Source organism: Coregonus clupeaformis, chromosome 6 (genome assembly GCF_020615455.1).
Source record: "Coregonus clupeaformis isolate EN_2021a chromosome 6, ASM2061545v1, whole genome shotgun sequence".
Taxonomy (NCBI): Eukaryota; Metazoa; Chordata; class Actinopteri; order Salmoniformes; family Salmonidae; genus Coregonus; species Coregonus clupeaformis.
In genome coordinates, this window is record NC_059197.1 from 45,850,865 (window position 1) to 45,871,927 (window position 21,063).

Here is a 21,063-nt window from a genome sequence, read left to right on the forward strand (position 1 = left end):
AATGTAGAAAATACTACAAATAAAGTGTGTCCAAACTTTTGACTGGTACTGTAAGTATTCAGACCCTTTACTCAGTACTTTGTTGAAGCACCTTTGGCAGCGATTACAGCCTCAAGTCTTCTTGAGTATGATGCTACAAGCTTGGCACACCTGTATTTGGGGAGTTTCTCCCATTCTTCTCTGCAGATCCTATAATATAATAATAATATGCCATTTAGCAGACGCTTTTATCCAAAGCGACTTACAGTCATCTGTGCATACATTTTTACGTATGGGTGGTCCCGGGGATCGAACCCACTACCCTGGCGTTACAAGCGCCATGCTCTACCAATTGAGCTACAGAGGACCACATTGAGCTACAGAGGACCACATTGAGCTACAGAGGACCATCCTCTCAAGCTCTGTCAGGTTGGAGGGGAGCGTTGCTGCACAGCTATTTTCAGGTCTCTCCAGAGATGTTCAATCGGGTTCAAGTCCGGGCTCTGGCTGGGCCACTCAAGGACATTCAGAGACTTGTCCCAAAGCCACTCCTGTGTTGTCTTGGCTGTGTGCTTAGGGTCGTTGTCCTGTTAGAAGGTGAACCTTCACCCCAGTCTGAGGTCCTGAGCACTCTGGAGCAGGTTTTCATCAAGGATCTCTCTGTACTTTGCTCTGTTAATCTTTGCCTCGATCCTGACTAGTCTCCCAGTCCCTGCTGGTGAAAAACATCTCCACAGCATGATGCTGCCACCACCATGCTTCACTGTAGGGATGGTGCCAGGTTTCCTTCAGGTGTGACGCTTGGCATTCAGGCCAAAGAGTTCAATCTTGGTTTCATCAGACCAGATAATCTTGTTTCTCATGGTCTGAGAGTCTTTAGGTGCCTTTTGGCAAACTCCAAGTGGGTGGTCATGTGCCTTTTACTGAGGAGTGGCTTCCGTCTGGCCACTCTACCATAAAGGCTTGATTGCTGGAGTGCTGCAGAGATGGTTGTCCTTCTGGAAGGTTCTCCCATCTCCACAGAGGAACTCTAGAGCTCTGTCAGAGTGATCATTGGGTTCTTGGTCACCTCCCTGACCAAGGCCCTTCTCACCCGATTGCTCAGTTTGGCCGGGTGGCCAGCTCTAGGAAGAGTATTTCGTGGTTCCAAACTTCTTCCATTTAAGAATGATGGAGGCCACTGTGTTCTTGGGGACCTTCAATGCTGCAGAAATGTTTGGGTACCCTTCCCCAGATCTTTGCCTCGACACAATCCTGTCTCGGATTGGACAATTCATGGCTTGGTTTTTGCTCTGACATGCACTGGGACCTTATATAGACAGGTGTGTGCCTTTCCAAATCGGACTCCAATCAAGTTGTAGAAACATCTCAAGGATGATCAATGGAAACAGGATGCACCTGAGATCAATTCCAAGTCTCATAGCAAAGGGTCTGAACAGTTATGTAAATAAGGTATTTCAGTTTTTTATTTTTAATACATTTGCAAAACTTTATAAAAACCTGTTTTCGTTTTGTCATTATGGGGTATTGTGTGTAGAATGATAAAAACAATTTTATCAATTTTAGAATAAGGCTGTAACGTAACAAAATGTGGAAAAAGTCAAGGGGTCTGAACACTTTCCGAAGGCACTGTACAGTACACTGAGTGTACAAAACATTAAGAACACCTTCCTAATATTGAGTTGCAATGGACTCTACAAGGTGTCGAAAGGACTATTTGTTGTTACGGCACAGATACACAGGGATTGGGAATTGTTGGAGGTAAAAAAACATGTTGTAGACTTTCAGTATCTAAATCGGTGAAGTGCCATAGCTAAAGGTAGATAATAATATAGGTTAGTAGGTGAGGAACATTATATTGAGGTAAGTTAGCTAGCTAGCTAGCTCGTTTGAGTTACTGTGCCACGCTGTCCTGTTATGGAGGCCTGTCTTGATGCTTCTCTGTCAGACTCAGCGACTGGACTTTTTCAGTCGTTTCAGTTGAGGCGCAGCCCTTGTGACTGTTTTCAAATTGTCAGGTGATCTACTTAGCTATGAGAGCATGAGCATTTTGAAACCCTCTGCAGGTCTACAGTAGCCACAGAACCCACAGTTTACGTTAGCACAACACTTCTCACCTGCCTCCCCTCCCAGCACTCCACAGAGAGTCCATGCTGATCCAACATTCTAACATACAATGTCACGCTGGGTGTAGCATAGAGCGTTCCTGTGTCATCACACATTATATAACCCCTGTTAGGCTGAGAGATCAGAAGAACGCAATTACACTGTGATAAGCGGGAGAAGTAGGAATGGACAGACTGGGGGAAAGAGTGGCTCAGTGTGAGGTTTCAGGGTTTAGGCCCTATTCAATTATATAGCATACACCTGCTTGGGAATCACTGGATTTTGCAGGTAAAGATGGAAACAGGAATATATCCTCTTCGGCAATAAACTTGGATTAGGCATATAGATTGAAAAGACTATCTACCCTTTCTATATGCTCAAGTAGAGTCCCATCTACTAGGCCTTAGGCTATAGCTAGATGGACCTTATATATCTGCAGAGCAAGGGAATCAGCAAGTCAATGGGATCAGTGCAACACCTGCTTTGACACTGAGATTGTGTGGCAGTCAAATGGTGCTTGTTGCCATGTAGTCATGGAAACCACAGTTTAGTAGAGCCTTTGGGGAGGCTGAAATGCATGGCAACCAGCAGATTTGTGTGTTTTGGTTTCAGAAGTGAATAACACAATTGTGCTGTGCTACTGTCATCTTACAAATGTCCATTTAGGCTGTATTCCCCATGGATGTTGTTTTCCTATTTTTTTAAGTGACGGCGCCAGGCTAGCCTGAACTTGTCTCAGTCAGGGCCCTCATTTATTGGACGAGACGCCTGCAGAAGCCTAAATTATGTTGTGTATGTTTATAGTGGGGGCAATTAGGAATGGGTAGAAGTAGTTGTCAGGGGTTGCAAGAACAAGCACTCTCTCTGTTTGTACATTCAAATAGACATGTCCAGGTTTGCCTTGCGGTGCAAATTGGCACGCACTGTCACTGTTATTCGGTAGTGTGGTGGAGATAGTGTTCTATGTTTGTTATCACCTGTTCTCTTTGTATTTGACTGCCATTTGAAGACATTTCCCATGTGGCCAAAGTTGATACTGACCCTAGGTACCCTGTTGCCACATGCCAGGTCTGGCCACGTGGACATCCGTTAGATCAGGTTTGCCTATTTAAACAACACATTAAGAGAGGTTGACTTTAAAACGTTCATCCCAGGGAAAACAGGGAATCACAAACAAGCTACAGTATGTCCGCCTACTCTAGGACCTAGGCGTACTGTTTTATTTATAAGCACCCTCTGCTTCTGTAGGGTGCATAAGCAGAGGCCTCTTATACCCACAAATCCACTGTGGGGTTTAGGTGAGAGCCTAGCTAAGCTGACCTAGCAGTAGTGCTCCAGAGCCTGAGTAGTCCGGCTGGGTCTAGCTAGCTGCACAGAGCTGTATGTCTTGGCCTGGCTCCAGTGCTCTGCCTACTCCAGATCCATATGCTGAATTATTGATGCCCCTGTGGCCTGGAATGAGAGAGCGAGAGAGAGAGCGAGAGAGCGAGAGAGCGAGAGAGCGAGAGAGCGAGAGAGAGAGAGAGAGAGAGAGAGAGAGAGAGAGAGAGAGAGAGAGAGAGAGAGAGAGAGAGAGAGAGAGAGAGAGAGAGAGAGAGAGAGAGAGATTAAAGAAACAGGAGCCTCCCCACTGAACCGAACACGGATCGACAACACCAGATACTTTTATTTATTCAGACGCTGCACTACCTTGTTAACAAGAGCCCTGTCTCTCCTCAGGAACAGACTGTGCCACCAGAAACATTCAGTGCTTCGCTGAGGGAGACTCTCCCATTACAGGATTCCCAGGGGCGCGTTCAGCCGGCCACAACGTTGAGCTGTGCAACCCATCGCTACGACATTACATCACTTACCAAGCATAACTTTCCAGTTGGTTGCGTGAGCAGTGTTTCAGCGTTCTACTTCAGGTTGAATACTGATGACACAGCTGATATTGTGTAATATGTTCCAAGGAGGGTCACATGACGTTGCTTGTCGAATACTTGTATCCTGTACACGAGTAAAACCTCAGTCTCGAGCAATGAGCCATGCTATATTCAGCCCGTTGATAAATAGTGCACTCATATTTTAAGAGTTGGAGGATGGCCTAGTGACCTTTGGCATCCTACCTCTCTCGTGATCAGATGAGACTAACCCATAAGACTAAGATGGAGCTGATCTGATATAAAATATACAATTGAATTTGGTGGTTATAAAGATTAAAATGTTGCTAAATACGTTTTCATTTGTGGAACTCAAGTTGTTCCCACTCACAGTCTGAAAATAGAAACGCACTGATTTCTGTTCTCTCTCTTGTCTTGCAGTCGATGCGGTCTTCCACCGCGTCACCTGTGCCTGAGAATCCAGTATGTCTCGCGTCTCCACCACCGCCAAGCGCTACACCGGCTCCTCCTATACCAGTGCCTATAGCTCGTATGGCTCCTCCCTGACGCCCTCCTCCCTCAGCTCCTACACCTCCGACCGGGACAAGCTGCCCTCCTACAGGAGCAACGCTGCCTCCTCCTCGGGCTACTCCTCCTCCAGCTACCTGAGCAGTGCCGCCAACCGCGCCCGCAACTACAGCACCTCCTTGGAGCTCGACCGGGGCCGGCCCATCCCCCGCACTGACCTCCTTAGCAGCAGCCGGCGCAGCGAGAGCCTGAGCCGCACCCCAATGAAGACCTATGGCTCGTCGGGCCTGAGCGGAGGCTCCGGTTACTCTAGCTATAGCAGCTACTCCTCGTCTACCACGCCCAGCCGCTCCAGCTACCTCTCCTCTTCACCCGCCGCCTCCAGCATCTCCCTCAGCCGCCGGAGGTCGTCGAGCCAGAGTGATCTGACGCGGGACCTGTCGTCCCTGGGCCTCACCGAGCCCACGTCCCCCTCCTCCTCCTCCAGCGCCCTGAGGGGTTACCGGAGCAGGGCCGGCGATGTGGCCGACTCCTACAACAGCAGTCTGCAGAGCTCCAGCTATGGACTGTCACACAGCTCCACACAGGAGGCCTTGAGCAGCAGCAGCCTGAAGAGCGGTGGTGGTAGCCGCTTCACCTCCTCATATGAGAGGAGCAACAGCAGCAGCAATGGACGATCCAGCTCCTCCACCAGGGACTCCCCGGTAAGACCAGTGTTCTTCTGTTTGCTCAACATTTTTCTGGGATCTCAGATTTTGCCTCTCAGGCCACTGACATGGCAGACTGCCACCATGTGGGGGCGCTCATGGTCAGTACAGGTGCTCTGCACTGTTACTGTACAGTACTAAGGTCCTGTGTTGAGGAACACAGTCACTCACTGCCTTAGGGCAACAATAGGTGCATATGATAGGAACAGTGTCACACACTACACTGTATAAAGTAGGTCTTAGACAATTGTTTCAGTATTCATTCATACCGTATTGATGTATAAAATGCAAGCATGTCAGCTAGCTATATTAGGTCTATTTCCTAATTTTTTTTAAATTAATCTCACAGAGACAAGTACATGCTTTAAAAAATCTCCATGCCCCTGTATGTAAGATTGTAAACATTCCTGTTGCCATAGCTCCCATAAGGTCTTCAGAAATGCCATTTCTCCCCATGATGATGAATCAGGAAGTTCCTCAGTGAGGCCGTAGCTATAGCCTGGTCCCAGATCTGTTTGTGCTGTATTGCCAACTCCTATGGGTCCTGCATGTTTGACGTGACAATGACCATAGGGGTTGACAAGGCAGTGGGACCAGGCTAGCCAAACGGGCTGTGTGTCTGTCTGTGTGTCACTAGCTATGTTTCCATTAACTTGTCCAGTGATTTTTTTGTCGACATTTAGAACGTTTGCATAGAAAACAGATTAACTATCTTGTGTCGATAAAAACAGCTGGATGTAATGAAAAAATTACCCATTTAGGCAAATTGCGTATTATTAACTTGGCGACAGCCTGTATGCCATCCCACCCATCATGTCTCAGGTAGCCCGCGAAAGCCAGCATGGATAGAATGCAATAATTCACAAATATTTGCCATATTCTAATAATTCTCATGTGCCAACATATCGCCATGGTTCATGCCATGGTGAAACGTGCACCCATGTAGATCTGAAATAATTGGATGGTGAAACTTGCCAGCCAACCAGAAAAGCAAGGCATGGCGAAGCAATTCAGGCCTTGAAAGTCAGGACAATCCTTGTCCTGCAAAGAAACATATTGTTGTTGAAAGAATCGAGGTTGCAAGCAGTAGGCATGTATAATTAAATATGGATTGGAGCTTATAGTTACGTGATTACATCACGTGACCCACGTACCTTCAAAAGTATTCGGGAAATCATCATTTATTCTAAAAATTGGTCGCAATAAAGAAAATGAGACAAAATAAAAATACACCCCTGTGGAATGGATAACAATGTGTCCTATATCTGCTGTTTCCATTAAACATGTCGCAATTATTTCTTTTACGACATTGCTTTTGTTGTATAAACCTGGGTCAATGGAAACCTGCTTACTGACTGTCACAGAGGCAGGTGTCCCATTGACTAGACTCCTTGTGTTCCCTCTGTGACGCATGGAGAGTAATGCCATCTGAGGGAGTGGCTGGCCTGGCTATCCCCCTCTCCTCCTCCTTAGAGAGCAGAGTGTGAATTAACCCACTTACGGGATTAGCCCTCATTGCTGACCACTGTGGGAAGGAGAAGGAAGAGGACATTTGTTTCACAACCAGCCAAGTCGATCTCTTTGACAAGGCTGTTTTGTTGTTGGTATGGAGCTGCTTTCGCAACATCTATCACAATTAGCGTCAGGCTCAGGCAGGCAAAGAGGCGGTTGATGCGCTGTAATGAAACTTTTCAGTGAAGGATGCATCGAGGCTAACAGTTGTTTGCCACCATATCTGCATTACTGAAGACACTCACAGGTGGTATGGAATCTTCTCGGTAATTAACAGATATCAATCAGTGAGGGAATGAATCTCCTGGACGTGGAACAGTGCAACTGGGTTGCTTATTGGACCAAGAGGTTGAGATTTTGTTATTAATGTCACGGGAGGATTTCCTGAGCCCTGGGCTCGAATGTTCTCATCAAGTCATTTTAATTATCCTTCCTAATTCTCATAATGTTCCACCCGGACCGGTTTAGAGCAGGGAGTTTAACAATAAATCCCCTTACCATGACAGGAGAGTAGGCAGGTGCCCAGAGCAGGTGAAGTAAGGGCTAGGGGGGCATGTATGCGAACTGTGTGTGATAACTGTGATTGCGCTGTAAGGGGGTTTGATTTAGGAGATAGGGGCTTATAGTTCACCCCACTCTAGAAGATCAACTCAATCTCGCTCTTGAAAAAGAGGTTTCTAACCGCAAGGGTCTTTCCTGGTTAACTTAAGGTTAGCATAAATAAATATCTGCGCTGAATCTTCGTCCTGACTGTCAGGCATCCCTGTGGGCTGAGTCACAATGTTCTGTCAGCTCATCCAGGAGCTGGAGGAGTTTTTATGGAGTCATGTTTTGAGGAATGTGTTGGGTCATGCCTCAGAGAAACCAGTAGGACCAGCAGCTCCTCATCAGTGTAGCTATCTCCCAGGCTGAGTGATGGAAGGTCAGGATGGAAGAAGAGAGGTTCTGTAGGTCAAGTAGATCATTCTAGGAAGACAGATTTTCTGCCCCTCCCTGCCCGCTCTCAAAGACATCTGATTATTCACCTCTATCTGATTGATAAACAAGATGTTGTGTTTTACACCGAAAGACAACTGGCCTAGCTGCCACGTCATCGCGCACAGTTTGATGGAAACATCTCTTGTGGGAAAATGTTTTATAGTCACATGAAAATCTGTCACCAATTAGAGGGAAACCTAGCTAATTATACCAATCAATCAATCAAATGTATTGTATAAAGCCATTTTCCCTTGTTAAGGTCAACAGCATCATGAAGTTTACCCAGTACCAGGACATTTTAGCCAAAAACCTGGTTGCCTCTGCCAGGAGGCTGAAACTTGGCCGCAAGTGGATCTTCCTGCAAGACAATAACCCCAAGCACACATCAAATTCCACAAATAAATGGTTAACTGACAACAAAATCAACATTTTGCAATGGCCATCTCAGTCTCCGGACTTGAACTCCATTGAAAACCTGTGGTTTGAAACGAAAAGGGCAGTCCATATGCGCAGACAAAGGATATCAAGGATCTAGAAAGATTCTGTATGGAGGAATTTTGAGAGTTTTGTGAGAATTGTGGTAGTGACTGCATCACAAAGTAAATTAAGGTTGGGTTTGTTTCAATCCTGCCCACATGCACACAGCTGGCAGCACACGAGTAATCATCAATTCGGACTGCAGCTGCCTATGGGGCTAATTCGGACCATTGGTAAATTACACAATGTACATCGGGACAATGTAAAATTAAAATTCCAATAGCTCCAAATTTCAATGACTTAAAAACCTCAAACCAATGATAAATTGTAGAAATTCGTATACAAATATTGAAAGCATTTAATGAAAAAAATAAAAGGTGTGCAATCTGAAAATATTGTCTCATTTACATTGTGTAATTTATTGGCGGTCCCTAATTAGCCCCGGAGATAGGCTATCCAAAGTCAAACCAACTTTGCCACAGTCGCACACCAGCCAGCTGAAGCTAAATAATTTGCCAAAATAATTTGGCTAACTCTTCCCACCTGCGAACACACCCAAGAGACACCCACATAGAACCACACCCCGAAACAAACTCACGTTTGAATTCAGTCATGGCCACTAGCATTTCTTCATGAACCAAATCTAAAACGAGGCCAAATCACCAAGTGCAGTCGCCCTTTAAGGGATATCAACAGACCATTTACTTCCTACCCTGAGACAAGGCTGAGTATAGCCCACAAAGATCTCCCCCACGAGCCTGAAGGGGCGCAGAACCGGACAGGAAGATTACGTCAGTAACTCAACCCACCCAAGAGAGTCGAGTATAGCTAAAAAAGCCTGGCATGAAGAGATGCGCTCTGCTAGGGACGGCATGGGAGAGCGCGAGCAAGCTAGTGACTCGTACCGTAATAAGGTCAGAGGCAGAGAATCCCAGTGGAGAGTAGGGTGGTTCGTCACTCCAATGTCTTGCCGTTCACCTTCGCACCCCTGGGCCAGACTACACTCAATCACAGGACCTACTGAAGAGATGAGTCTTCAGTAAAGACTTAAAGGTTGAGACTGAGTCTGCGTCTTTCACATGGATCGGCAGACCATTCCATAAAAGAGGAGCCCTAAAAGGTGAAAGCCCTGCCTCCAGCTGTTTGCTTAGAAATTCTAGGAACAATAAGGAATCTTATTGACCATAGCATACATGTAGGTATGTACAGCAGGATCAAATCAGAGAGATAAGTACAAGCAAGTCCATGCAATGCTTTGTAGGTTAACAGTCAAACCGTGAAATCAGCCCTAGCCTTAACAGGAAGACGGTAGAGAGGCTAGCACTGGAATAATACTGTATGATCTCATTTTGGGGTTCTAGTCACGATTCTAGCAGCCGTATTCTGCACTAGCTTAAGTTTATTTTGTGCCTTATCCAGGCAGCCGGAGAGTAGAGCATAGCATTAGTCTAATCTTGAAGTGACAAAAGCATGGATTAGCTTTTCTGTGTCATTCTTGGACACAGTTTCTGATTTTTGCAATGTTACGAAGATGGAAAAAAAGCTGGTCTTATATGTTCGTCAAAAGAGAGATCAGTGTACAGACTCAGAGTAACAACGAGGTCCTTCACAGATACTGATTCAAAGGTAAACTCAATGTATTAGACTGTGATAATGCCTAGTCAACTGAAAACATCCCTAATTAAGAACATCAGAAGTGGGTAGGATAACACGTGATTGGGTGTCACTGCCTGTGACCGTAGCAAGCTGCATTGTAAAATAGGCCTCAATGCCTATTATACTTTATGTCCTTGGGAGTGGATCAACATAGGCCTACATGGGATTTGTGTTCATCATCACAAAGCTGACTTACTGACGAACCATGGGAAAACATTGTGAAGGAAATGACCAGTTAGTCAAAACGAAGGCTTTTGTGACGCCATCCTGATCTCACATCATGCCATTTTAGGTCATCCAGCCAGGCACGGCCAGGCAAACGGTTTAATCCTAAAGCTCAGTGCTGCCTGCTCCAGCTGTTGCACACTACCCAGTGCCATGGGTTGTATTCATTAAGGCACACTGTAGCAAAATGTTCTGCAATGGAAAAACGAAAAATAGCGTTTCTTATCGGTCAAGTTCAGGTACTCCCTCCCTAATTCAGTTAGTGTTCTTCCATTTGGAGTGTAATGAATACGACCCCAATACACAGCTTCTAGTTACAACGAACAATGGCATCGACATTAGAAGTGGCACTGAGAAAAATAGCAAATTTATTTTAATCAAACCCCATGAACTCATGTTCCATGTAAAACTCACTGGTGTGGTGGCGTCTAACTCTAAACTCCCTTGTGGCAGTAAACTCCATCATCCTATCTTTTTACCCGGCACGAGTTGGCTGGCACAGTCCTGGACACAGTAATAATAACGCTGTGCAGCGCTGCACGTTCATGCACTGCCTACTGTTCTGTCTTTACACTGTACTATAGTCTAGGGTGGAAAAGCCTGGGGTTTTACAATGGAAGCAGCAATGGAAGCAGTTAAATGAAAATAGTTGTTTAAAAAGTAGGCCTACGTCATGCGAAGGTTTTGATCAGGTAGCCTAGCTTTTAAGCTACTTCTCGATCACCCTTAGCGCTAGGTTTTAGTTACATAGGCCTACTGTGTTCTATAACCGTTTCCCCTTTACCTCAGAGGGCTAGGAGGGGTTTTGGTTGGCTGAATTAGTGGACAGCTAATTACAACAGGTATTAACACACTTTCAGAACCATTGTACAACTCCTGTCTGATGGGACCCCCGGCGTCCCAATATGTGTCCGCAACTCGGCATAAGTGATGCCAGCCTATCACACGTGGGTGAAATATGTCTGCCGTTTGTCTCTTGGTTGCTTTAGCCTATGTCTAGACTCCCGTGGAACCAATGATATGTTTTTGCATGTCTGCCACCTTGTTCAGTCAGCTTCAGTAGCATAATGCTTTGATTAAAAAAATGAAACGCCAGTCTGGTCTGTGTAAGAGCTTTATTACTAAGCCCTCTGGAAAACAATTATCTATAACTCATTAGGCATTGTATTATTTCTGAGGAGTTTAGAGGTCTGGATTGTGAGAAATAGGTCCACCACTCAGCAAGCTGCCCATGATGATGTCAAACAGTAGCCTAACATTCACACTGCTCAACGTCAAAATCTTGATGGTTGTTGAATTTGAAGCCTTGGGGAGTGGATTCAAACAGTTCAGTGTGTAGGCAAACGGTATCTGTACTCTACTTGGCACTGAGAACAGCAGGTCTTTTGATGTTGGTATTTTAAGTGCAACGATGACCATTCAGAACGTTTTCCTCTGTTCCGTTACAGTCAGTGCCCGCAGAATGATTAGTAGACTAAATATAAACTGAAACAGAAAGTCCTTTTCATTAATGTGGTCCTCTGTAGCTCAGCTGGTAGAGCACGGCGCTTGTAACGCCAAGGTAGTGGGTTCGATCCCCGGGACCACCCATACACAAAAAAATGTATGCACGCATGACTGTAAATCGCTTTGGATAAAAGCGTCTTCTAAATGGCATATTATTATTATATTATTAATGTTGTGTTCTGTACTTGAGTGATTGTTGCATTTAGCCTAGTTTCAAAACTTTGAAATGTAGCCTAGCTTTATATTGAACTACGGTATTACTTTCCTTTTGGTTGTGCTAACCAATTTGTGCGTTTACTTAAACAAATTATTCTCCTTGATGTGCCCTTATCTAGGAAATGTGGTTGGCAGATGTTCATTGATCAAATTTGTAATGATTTTCCTAGCTAACCAGGTCTTTATCTCAGAAGTCAAAATACAATTTCTTTGTCGGATTTTGTAGTTTGCTATCCTTTAGGATCTGTGTTTTCTTCCATCTCCCCTGAAGGTGGGATTGTTTCATATACACACACACACACACGCACGCACGCTCAGCCTGGTGAGTAATGGAATGTGTTCCTTGGCTGTTTGTTGTGTACACATGCTAGGTCACAAGACTGAGCTGGGGACATATTGCTCTCTCTCTTTCCCATTTAGCCTACACATCACTTCAATGAAACCCAGTAAGTACAGCAATATTCCTCCCCTCTTGACTCACATGTGTCTTGCTGCCTATTGAGGTTTTTTATCAAATATATATATATATATTGAACCTTTATTTATCCATGTCCAAACAAGACAGCAGTAGTAGAGGGGAACAATGTTTCAGACAAATATCAGACATAACAACTTACAGACCCAGACACCATGAACAGAATTTAGACGTAGACGACACATACATTACAATGATAGAAACATACAAGCGTCATAGACGCAATGCTCATGGCGTTTAATAAAGTTAGTCTAGTACAATTTAGCTCAGTTGAGCATGAGTCACGTCACAGCCAGCAATGCTTTTGGTAGGACATGTGAATTTACTGTCAAGTTGCTTCTAGATCAGGAGCACATCACAATTACAGAGGAAGACATTTCTAAAGACCAAAGGCTAAAGAAGCAGCTGTAGCAGCATAAAAGTTTTGGGTCATTAGTCTATAATCTATGCCAGTGTTATTACATTTTAGTAGACCTATTTAGTAGATCATTTCATATGGAATCAAGGTAATAGTCTAGGTTGCCTATATAGGTAGGCAGGCGTCTTGGCAGCAGTCTGCTGTTCATACTAGGCCTATACTAATTTCTGTAGCCGTTATCAGACTGACTGAGGCTGACTTGAGTTGATGGCTGATGATGTTTAGACCTTCATTTGTGTTTAGTCATGTTCACTCATGCTTCATAATGTCTTCTGTTTACCAATCCCCTTTCTTGGCAGACCGCTGCTCTATGTGTGACTGGTTTGGGGAAATGTAATTCTGATCTCCTCAAATGTAATAGGCAACATCATTGCAATTACAATTAGTACGCTGTACTTTGTCATTTGTTAGGTTTTAAGAGAGGTGGTGAAATTGAAATGGACTGATGGAATTTGAGCTGCATAAAGCCATCTGTATTTTCCCACTCACTTTTTGAGTCCTAATAAATTAGGGTATTTTTAGACTTTGAGCAAGTGCGGTGAGCAACAATATTGAGTGTTGAAGCCTGTAAACAAGCAAACATGTTTGTCTCTCATAGGTGAGAGTTCAGAGCTAACGGTGCTAAATGTGTATTACCGAGGGTTAAACTGTAGTCAGCACTTAGTTTTATTGATTAACAGCAAATTGACAATGGTTTGGCAATTAATTATATTTGTTGATGTTGCATGAGGAAAACATGTTCTAGCCTCCAATCTGTTTTACCATGTTGTAAAACCTCACCTTTGGTACTGAATGTAGCTCAGATATGTTAGACCTACCTTATTCTCCTATTCCAGAGAAGGAGCTCTTCTTTACTAGGAATTTACAAAAGGCTTGATGGCTGATCCTGATGTTCCTCCCCATCTGCCACAACGCACAGAAGAGTAAGCCTACTTTAACTGCTGAAGCCATCACAGTTTGACCTTCAAATGGCCTGAAAACCTAATGCTGTGTCTGAGTCGCAGGTGTCAGAATGACTGTCTTCCTCTGTGAAGCTAACTATGAAGAGATGTATTATTACAACAAGATTATTACAGCCATGGTCAATAGCTTAACAGATAATGAGCATGTAGTAGTAGCCTACTCTCCCCAACACGATATACTGCCCCGTGTAGCTCAGTTGGTAGAGCATGGTGCTTGCAACGCCAGGGTTGGGGGTTCGATTCCCACGGGGGGCAGTATGAAAAAAAAAAATAAAAAATGTATGCACTCACTAACTGTAAGTCACTCTGGATAAGAGCGTCTGCTAAATGACTAAAATGTAAATGTACTCCTATGAAATGTAGTCCTGCATTGAAATGCATGGGTCTCACACTGAGTAGCCCTTTAGAAAGGACACATATTGGACAGCGAAGGTGTTGTATCTCATTGCTTGATGTATGGACAACGGGAATGAATGTTCCACCGGTGTCCTTGGAAGCACCATTCGAGTAATAAGCATAAGCTTAATTCGTAGAAACGTGAATGGACAACTCTGACCGTGTTTGACGTCGGAGAGGTTTGTGGCAGCGGCTGACGTCAGTAGTACTAAGCCGAAAAGAGGCGGGTCTTCGGCGTTGTAAAACGATGGAGAGGCAGTGTACATTTACTTCTGAATCAGCCCTATGATTGATTATTGCACGAGTGATATTTTTGTGATTTGCGTATACTGAAGGTCTTCGATTTATGGAATATATAAGGGAGAAAATAAGGCATTGCTCAGTCTGTTTTCATTACGAAACTATTGAATTAATGTATTGTTTATGTGTTTTTTCATGATATCAGGAGTCCCAGTCTGGTATGTATCGCTTGTAAATCGAGTGTAGGTGAATGGCTCGGTTTTTCATGACAACCGCAAAAAGGAAACGAACAAGATCGATCAAAAAATACTAATATATTCGTAAGGTAGGCTACACTTTCATACAAAGATTCTGCGACATATAATATCAGGAGAACGAGCGCAACTCCCGGTGAATCAAGAGTGCATCGGCTCTATCTGCCTGATACGGGCAGAGCATCAGAACACATCCGTAGCCGACTATCTCAGAGAGTCATCATGCCCAGCATAAGACAGTCATACACGGTGACCGTACCCGAAGAACGGCCGGCCTCTGCTTTCCCGTTTTTGAAGCAAGAGATGCGGCGGAAAAGCTCGAGCATGTCTGGCTCGGTGCTGGTGTCAACCTTTGTAGGACTTCTCATTAATCAAGCCAAGGTAAGACGAGAGCATATATTCGCACCAAGATGATCTATCGAATGCTTGTTTGCGTATTAGTTACAGTAGTAGATGTGTTGTTAATCAATAAGGATCTAGGAGGCTTGATGTTGCGTTTCCTGGAGGAAAATCACTAGGGGTTCTTCTACACATCAGCATTGACAGCGATATAGCATTGCAGTCACTCTAGCAGTAACCTTAACCTCCGTTAAGCCTCTATGGAGGATCAGTATTCTGGCAGGTCATTAGACCAGTTATATAATCTCGAATTAATCTTACTCCATAGCCGGCATTTGCTCGTATATTGAATTATATTACATAGACTAGTCATGTATCAAAATATATTTAGAATGGATATTTTTATTATTTTTTATTATGCAACGACTGTAATATCATGAGGCATTATGCCCCAGCCTCTCGCTATTTTTATCCATAATTCCATGTCCATAGAGAGAAACAAATCAAGGTAGAATTGTTGGTCAAGGGGTCTATTTTCAGACTGATGCTGAAGTCATCTGACATTTATTAGTGAGCTAATGGTGTTTATGGATCTAGCAGTGACTGAATAACTCGTTGGCCACCTAAACAGTTATCCACTATAGTCTAATGATTGATGATTTTATTAGAACCTTGATGCTTCATTGATCATCTTCAATCATCTGAGTTCCTCCTAGAGAATGTGTATTGTATTGAATGCTTCAATGAATAAACTCATTTGAAGGAGCGGAGTGACATGACTGAAAGTATACCTGGCTACGCTATCCTTTGCTCCCAGGCTTCGCTCACATGAGGTGAAAGCCTGTGGCAGACGCTAGTACCTGGCTATCACAATGAAGAGTGTGTTTTTTCAGTTGTCCCTCAAATGTTTTATCTATGGATCATAGTAGGTCTTGTAAGGCTTTTCTATAACCTGTTTTGAAAGGAGGGAAAGTGTTCCTATTGTTTCAGTGCATTATCTTGGTCTTGAATAGTCAGAGAGACAGTGGATATAAATATAAATTGATTGAGCTGGTCCATGACTGGTCCATGACTGGTCCATGACTGCTCAGTCACTCCATGTGAAGACAGTTGGTGGGTTGCTGTTGTTATTTCCCAGCAGGGGCCAGGCACAGGAAGGTCAGAACACATTGTACTCCATCTCCAGCAGCTCTCACTCAACAACACAACACTGCTGCCAGCTAATGATTATAGCGCATTCCATGGAGCAAGGTGGAACTGTGTCAGGCAGGCCAGGCCTACTCAACCCATTCAGGGCACAACTTGTACCTGGCTGTTTCATCATGAGATAGTTCAGCTCTGTATCAATGGCAGTGTCTGCCAAGGGCCACAGAACCCAAAACACCAAAATACCAACAACAACAGATAACATTTCAATCAAATGCCTCAGATTGATAGCGTGGAGGCAGCGATCATGTTTTGTGTAAATACATTGAGAATGCAATGCAGTTAATTAATCAGTCTCTGTGTTATGTGAAAACTAGGCCAAATTTGTACCTGTGCCCCCTGTAAATGGAATGACTGTAGACTAGAGAATCGACTAGCTACAGTTTGAACCAAACACTGCCTATTACCTAATGCCCTCCATCATGCCTTTCAACTCATCACCTTTTTGTGGCAGCTGCATGCGGATGTTGGCCTATTATTAACGCATCATATTCTGTAATGGATGTGCCTTGGCATGTTGTAGCTAGCTAGACCATAGCCTAGTCCCAGAGCTGTTGAAGTGTTCTGGCATGACAATGGCCATAGGAGTTGGCAAGACAGCCTGGGACCTGCGGGCTAGCATTCAGACACAGAGAGAGAGAGAGATTACAATACTTGCTTTATTGGTCCATTTGTACAGATATTCTTTATTGTTTGCCCTCACAGTACCCAACCTGACACACAACACAGGCTGGGAGCAGCACAGAGGCAGTATACAGGGATATTGAAGCCGGTAACCCTGCCGGATCTGCAGATTTTCCCGAAGGCAGCTCGGGAGTTTGAACCGGCAACCTTCTGGCCACAGGCCCGCCTCTCTAACCTCAAAGCTACCGCCACCCCTTGACGTGTAGTATCCATCCACACTCACACATTGGTCACAAGCTTACTGCATAGAGTTGCTCAGCACTCACTGCTTAGAATAGCTGTCAATACAGTTGCACTGTGGTGTAGGCCTAAATGTAGGTTTAGGCGGCAATGGACAGAAAATTCATTTGACCAACACAATTTGAACCTTAAACCCATTTGCCAAGCTTTCACAGTATTTATTTTCAATGTGTGTGCAATGTGTATTCTGGGGAATCTAGAAGAAGTATGTTCTCGTGACAGTTGGTCCGACAAGACAAGGCTACTGTCTGACTGGGATCAGGACAGAATAGCATCTCTGCAGTGCTATATAGGCCTATTCTTCCTCTGTTGCCTCAGGCTAGAACTTTGTCACCCAAAAGGATCACCCAGAAGCCTACAAATCGAGATCATTTCCAAATTAATTAGTATGTTAGGCAAGATTGTCGCTAATGATGTTGCATTCGGCATAGATCTATTTTTATGGTGAGAGCGAGGCCCTTGAGAGGGAGCGATTGATTCCACGTGGGAAGAGAATGTTGTAAACTTCCTGACAGGGACACACACACACACACACACACGGTGATTCGTGCACTGCTATGATGATTAACAGCAGCGGGCCTCTTGCATGTGCCAGGGCTAGTCACACCACTGAAGACTAGCGTTCCATAACTAAGTTTATCATCAAATGTTAATGAAAAATACATTTTCAAAATGGGTGACACTGATTCATCTGTTACTAGTCCAAAGAAGAACACTGGTCGGCCAGTCAGTTAATCAGTAAGTCACACTAAAGCCCTTGCCAGATGTTGTGAGTGTGACCAAGTGCGTTTGTGATGTCATATTGTCCTCTAGCTTGTTCGTGTAAAAATAGCATTCCCTTGGCGAGAGGCTGTCAGGATGACTTCTGCAGTGACAGTCACACCGCTCTGACAGCAACCAGCCAATGAGAACGTGGCAGCAAGTTCTAAAGGAAAGGTGCTATTTTGGGCTCCGATTATATTACTCAGCAAAGTACGGCAAATTGTGACGTCATGGGGCTCGTTCTGGAAAACTGTTCTGGAGGTGACAAACGGTGTGAGTTTGTTATTAGCATTATCAGTGGTCATCCAGTATGATACTTGCCTTGCAGCAACCTAATAATCTGCCCTTCCTCCTGAAGTGTAGCCTACACTCGCACACTACTTCCCACAAAAGTAAAAGCAAGTTAACCAATAACTGACAACAGGAAGTGTTTTGTTCATGTGGTCGCGGACTAATAAATCGCTTTATTTTACATTGGAATTGAGAAAGGAGGATTTAGATAATCCTGAGTTAATTAAACTGTTGGATGGGTTTTTCTGTTCTGTTGGGAAAGGGGGACAGATGGCATTGGGTTATTTATATAATAGTAAAATGCTACAGTCTGTCCAAGTTTGTGTTCTCATAACTACATAAGCTGGAAACACTACACACTGTCCTGGTTGAACTCCCAGATACCAGGAGCACATGGGTGTGTGTGTTTTTCACTGTGTGTCCTGTGGTGGTTGGTCACTCCTGTGGTCATGGGTAGGGACTAGGGAGGGAGGCTAAATGAGCCAGCCCAGAACAGAACATGCAGGTGAGAGTTACTGGAGAGTTTTAGTCAGGGTCACTTCAGTGTTATATTGAGTTCCACTGGAAGCTGGATCAGGTTTCCTCTCCTGTGCCCCAGCAGCAGATCTGTGCTCTACATCAACCCATAAAAACACCATTGTGAATGTGTTTCTGGCCTGTCTGACTTTGCATGAACCGTTCTCTACCTACCCCAGTCTCCCTTCCGCTGGTCTAAATGTGGGGACTGTATCATTGTGATGGGGCCTTATGTTCAAAGTACTAAGCCTAAATAATTGATTGCAGCATTTCTACAAAGGCTATAAGGCATAACCCATTGCATTCCATATTAAAGAGAGAGGCTAGGCCCTGCTGTACTTAATGTAAAGTTTTGTACACAGTCAGAATGGTGCTTTGTTAATTCTTTACGTTACTACGCAATTATAAAACGACTGAACTTATATAATTAAACTGCAGTGACGTCAGTCATTTTATTTTCTACAAAGCCCTTATTCTACAATTGTAGACCGTTATCCACCTTAAAAGCCTTTAGGCTATTGCTAAGCCAAGATAGTGTAGAAAACACTGCACATCTGAGGTGTGCGCATACGTCGTGATTCCCTCTGTATTGAAGCAGGCCCAGGCTAATGTTTGACAAAGAATATATCGATCTTTACATCTCATAGCGTTTATAGTAGCCTAACCTATGATAGAAAGGCCCCGTTTTCTGAGGATGGCCAATGTTTATCGCACATGTCCTTTGACCGTAGGCCCATGTGAAGATCACATTCTCTCACATGCTTTTCTTCTTCTCCCTAGAACTCCAAGAGTGCCCAGGGCCTGGTGGGTCTACGGAACCTGGGAAATACCGTGAGTAATGGCCTGGGTGCACACACACATCATATATTTACAATATATTTAGGGCTCTATTCATGTGTATTGTGTAATATACTTTGAATATTGTCAGTGTACCGAAAATAGTGTAATTCACATCTCCTATCCTCTGCCATCAGCTTAAGGGCTGTGTTTTGATATCACTAACACATTCCCTTAGCTGAGAGTATTTGCCATGCTATCTCATGGCTCTACAAACAGGAAGGGAGGGAACAGGGGAGTGGGGCATTTGCCAGGCAACAGGGAGAAGGATGGGTCCCAAAATAAACTGTCTACTTCCACTGTGTACAGTAACCTTATCAGGCTGGGGGACTTGACTGTCTCTCTCTCTCTATCCCTGCTACCTTCCATTCACTCAGCCCAGTGTTCCTTGTTTTCCCCATGCTAGCACGTGAACATGTGGCCGCGCGATGTTAGCTGTTCCTCTGTGCGTGCGTGTATGTTTGAGGAAATATAGAAAAAATAACTCCAGCAGACACGATTTCACCTCTGCACGTTTGTCTTTAACGTTGAAAACGTTATTGTCAAATTGTGTATGCAGGAATTATTTTTTATATTTTTTTCAACAATCTCAGTTTTGGAGCTGTAACTTCCTGCACCACAAACAGCATGGTAATGTGTGTGTTACCCCTCTTCTAAAGACTGTGTGTGTTCCTACAGTGCTTCATGAACTCCATCCTGCAGTGTCTCAGCAACACGCACAACCTCCGGGACTACTGTCTGCACAACTCCTACCGACGCGACCTTAACAAAAACAGCCGCACCAACACTGGAGCACTCATGGAGGGTGAGACAGCTAGCCTAGGTCCCATACAGTTAATGAATGCTGAAAATAGTATTTACCATCCAGTCTCCCATTTTACAATGTGGGAATGTGATCTATCTTCTTGTTTTCCTGGTTGTGCTTCTAGAATTCGCCAAGCTCCTCCAGACCATGTGGACGTCCTCGAGCAGCGAGGCGGTCGGCCCCTCAGAGTTCAAAACTCAGATCCAGAGATACGCCCCCCGATTCGTGGGATACAAGTACGTGTTGTTCCTCAACTAAATATTCACAGAGGCCACCTCTGAAATGGCACCCTATTCCCTATATAGTGCACTACTTTTGACAACAGCAGAGCCCTATTGGCCCTAGTGAATATTTGTGCACTTCATACAGATGTAGGATCTTAATTTGAGCCTGTTTGCTACAACAGGAAAATAATACTGCAGCAACAGGAAATGTGAATTATTATGTGGATGATAATTAAGACATTTTTGTAGGGGTTGATACATTTTTCGTAAGAGAAAATCAAGTCAGAAATTTCAAAGTGGAAATGACAAACTTCAGAAGCGTTTTTAAACCTCAAATACACTACAAGTTTGACATTTCCTGCATTACAGGAAAGTTCTCCTGCAACAGGGTGACCACATTATGATCCCATATCTGTAGGGAATAGGTTGCCATTTCAGAGGCACTCCAAATCGAATAACTTTGTAGTATCAGTAATGGTATTGTAGATGATTTTCCAATGCGTAAAAAAAATTACCTGTGTGTCTGTCTGTCTGTGTCCCTCCCTCCAGCCAACAGGACGCCCAGGAGTTCCTGCGTTTCCTATTGGACGGGCTGCACAACGAGGTAAACCGGGTCACGGTGCGGCCGCGGGGAAGCATGGAGGACTTCGACCACTTGCCGT

At 44.3% G+C, this 21,063-nt stretch overlaps 1 protein-coding gene across 5 annotated transcripts in view; it reads left to right on the plus strand.

Annotated features, from left to right (window-relative positions):
• Positions 1-21,063, plus strand: part of LOC121567449 (ubiquitin carboxyl-terminal hydrolase 2-like) — a 40,156-nt gene that overhangs the window by 14,622 nt on the left and 4,471 nt on the right. For 3 of the 5 annotated variants that reach the window (XM_045220843.1, XM_045220842.1, XM_045220844.1), the window contains exons 3-7: positions 4,389-5,179; positions 19,316-19,366; positions 20,051-20,177; positions 20,302-20,413; positions 20,951-21,061. In XM_045220843.1, coding sequence (XP_045076778.1) covers positions 4,433-5,179; positions 19,316-19,366; positions 20,051-20,177; positions 20,302-20,413; positions 20,951-21,061 — 1,148 coding nt within the window. In that variant the 5' untranslated portion in view covers positions 4,389-4,432. Of the gene's footprint in view, positions 1-4,388; positions 5,180-14,237; positions 14,879-19,315; positions 19,367-20,050; positions 20,178-20,301; positions 20,414-20,950; positions 21,062-21,063 lie in introns of those variants that run through there. The other 2 variants (XM_045220847.1, XM_045220845.1) reach the window with 2 other exon arrangements.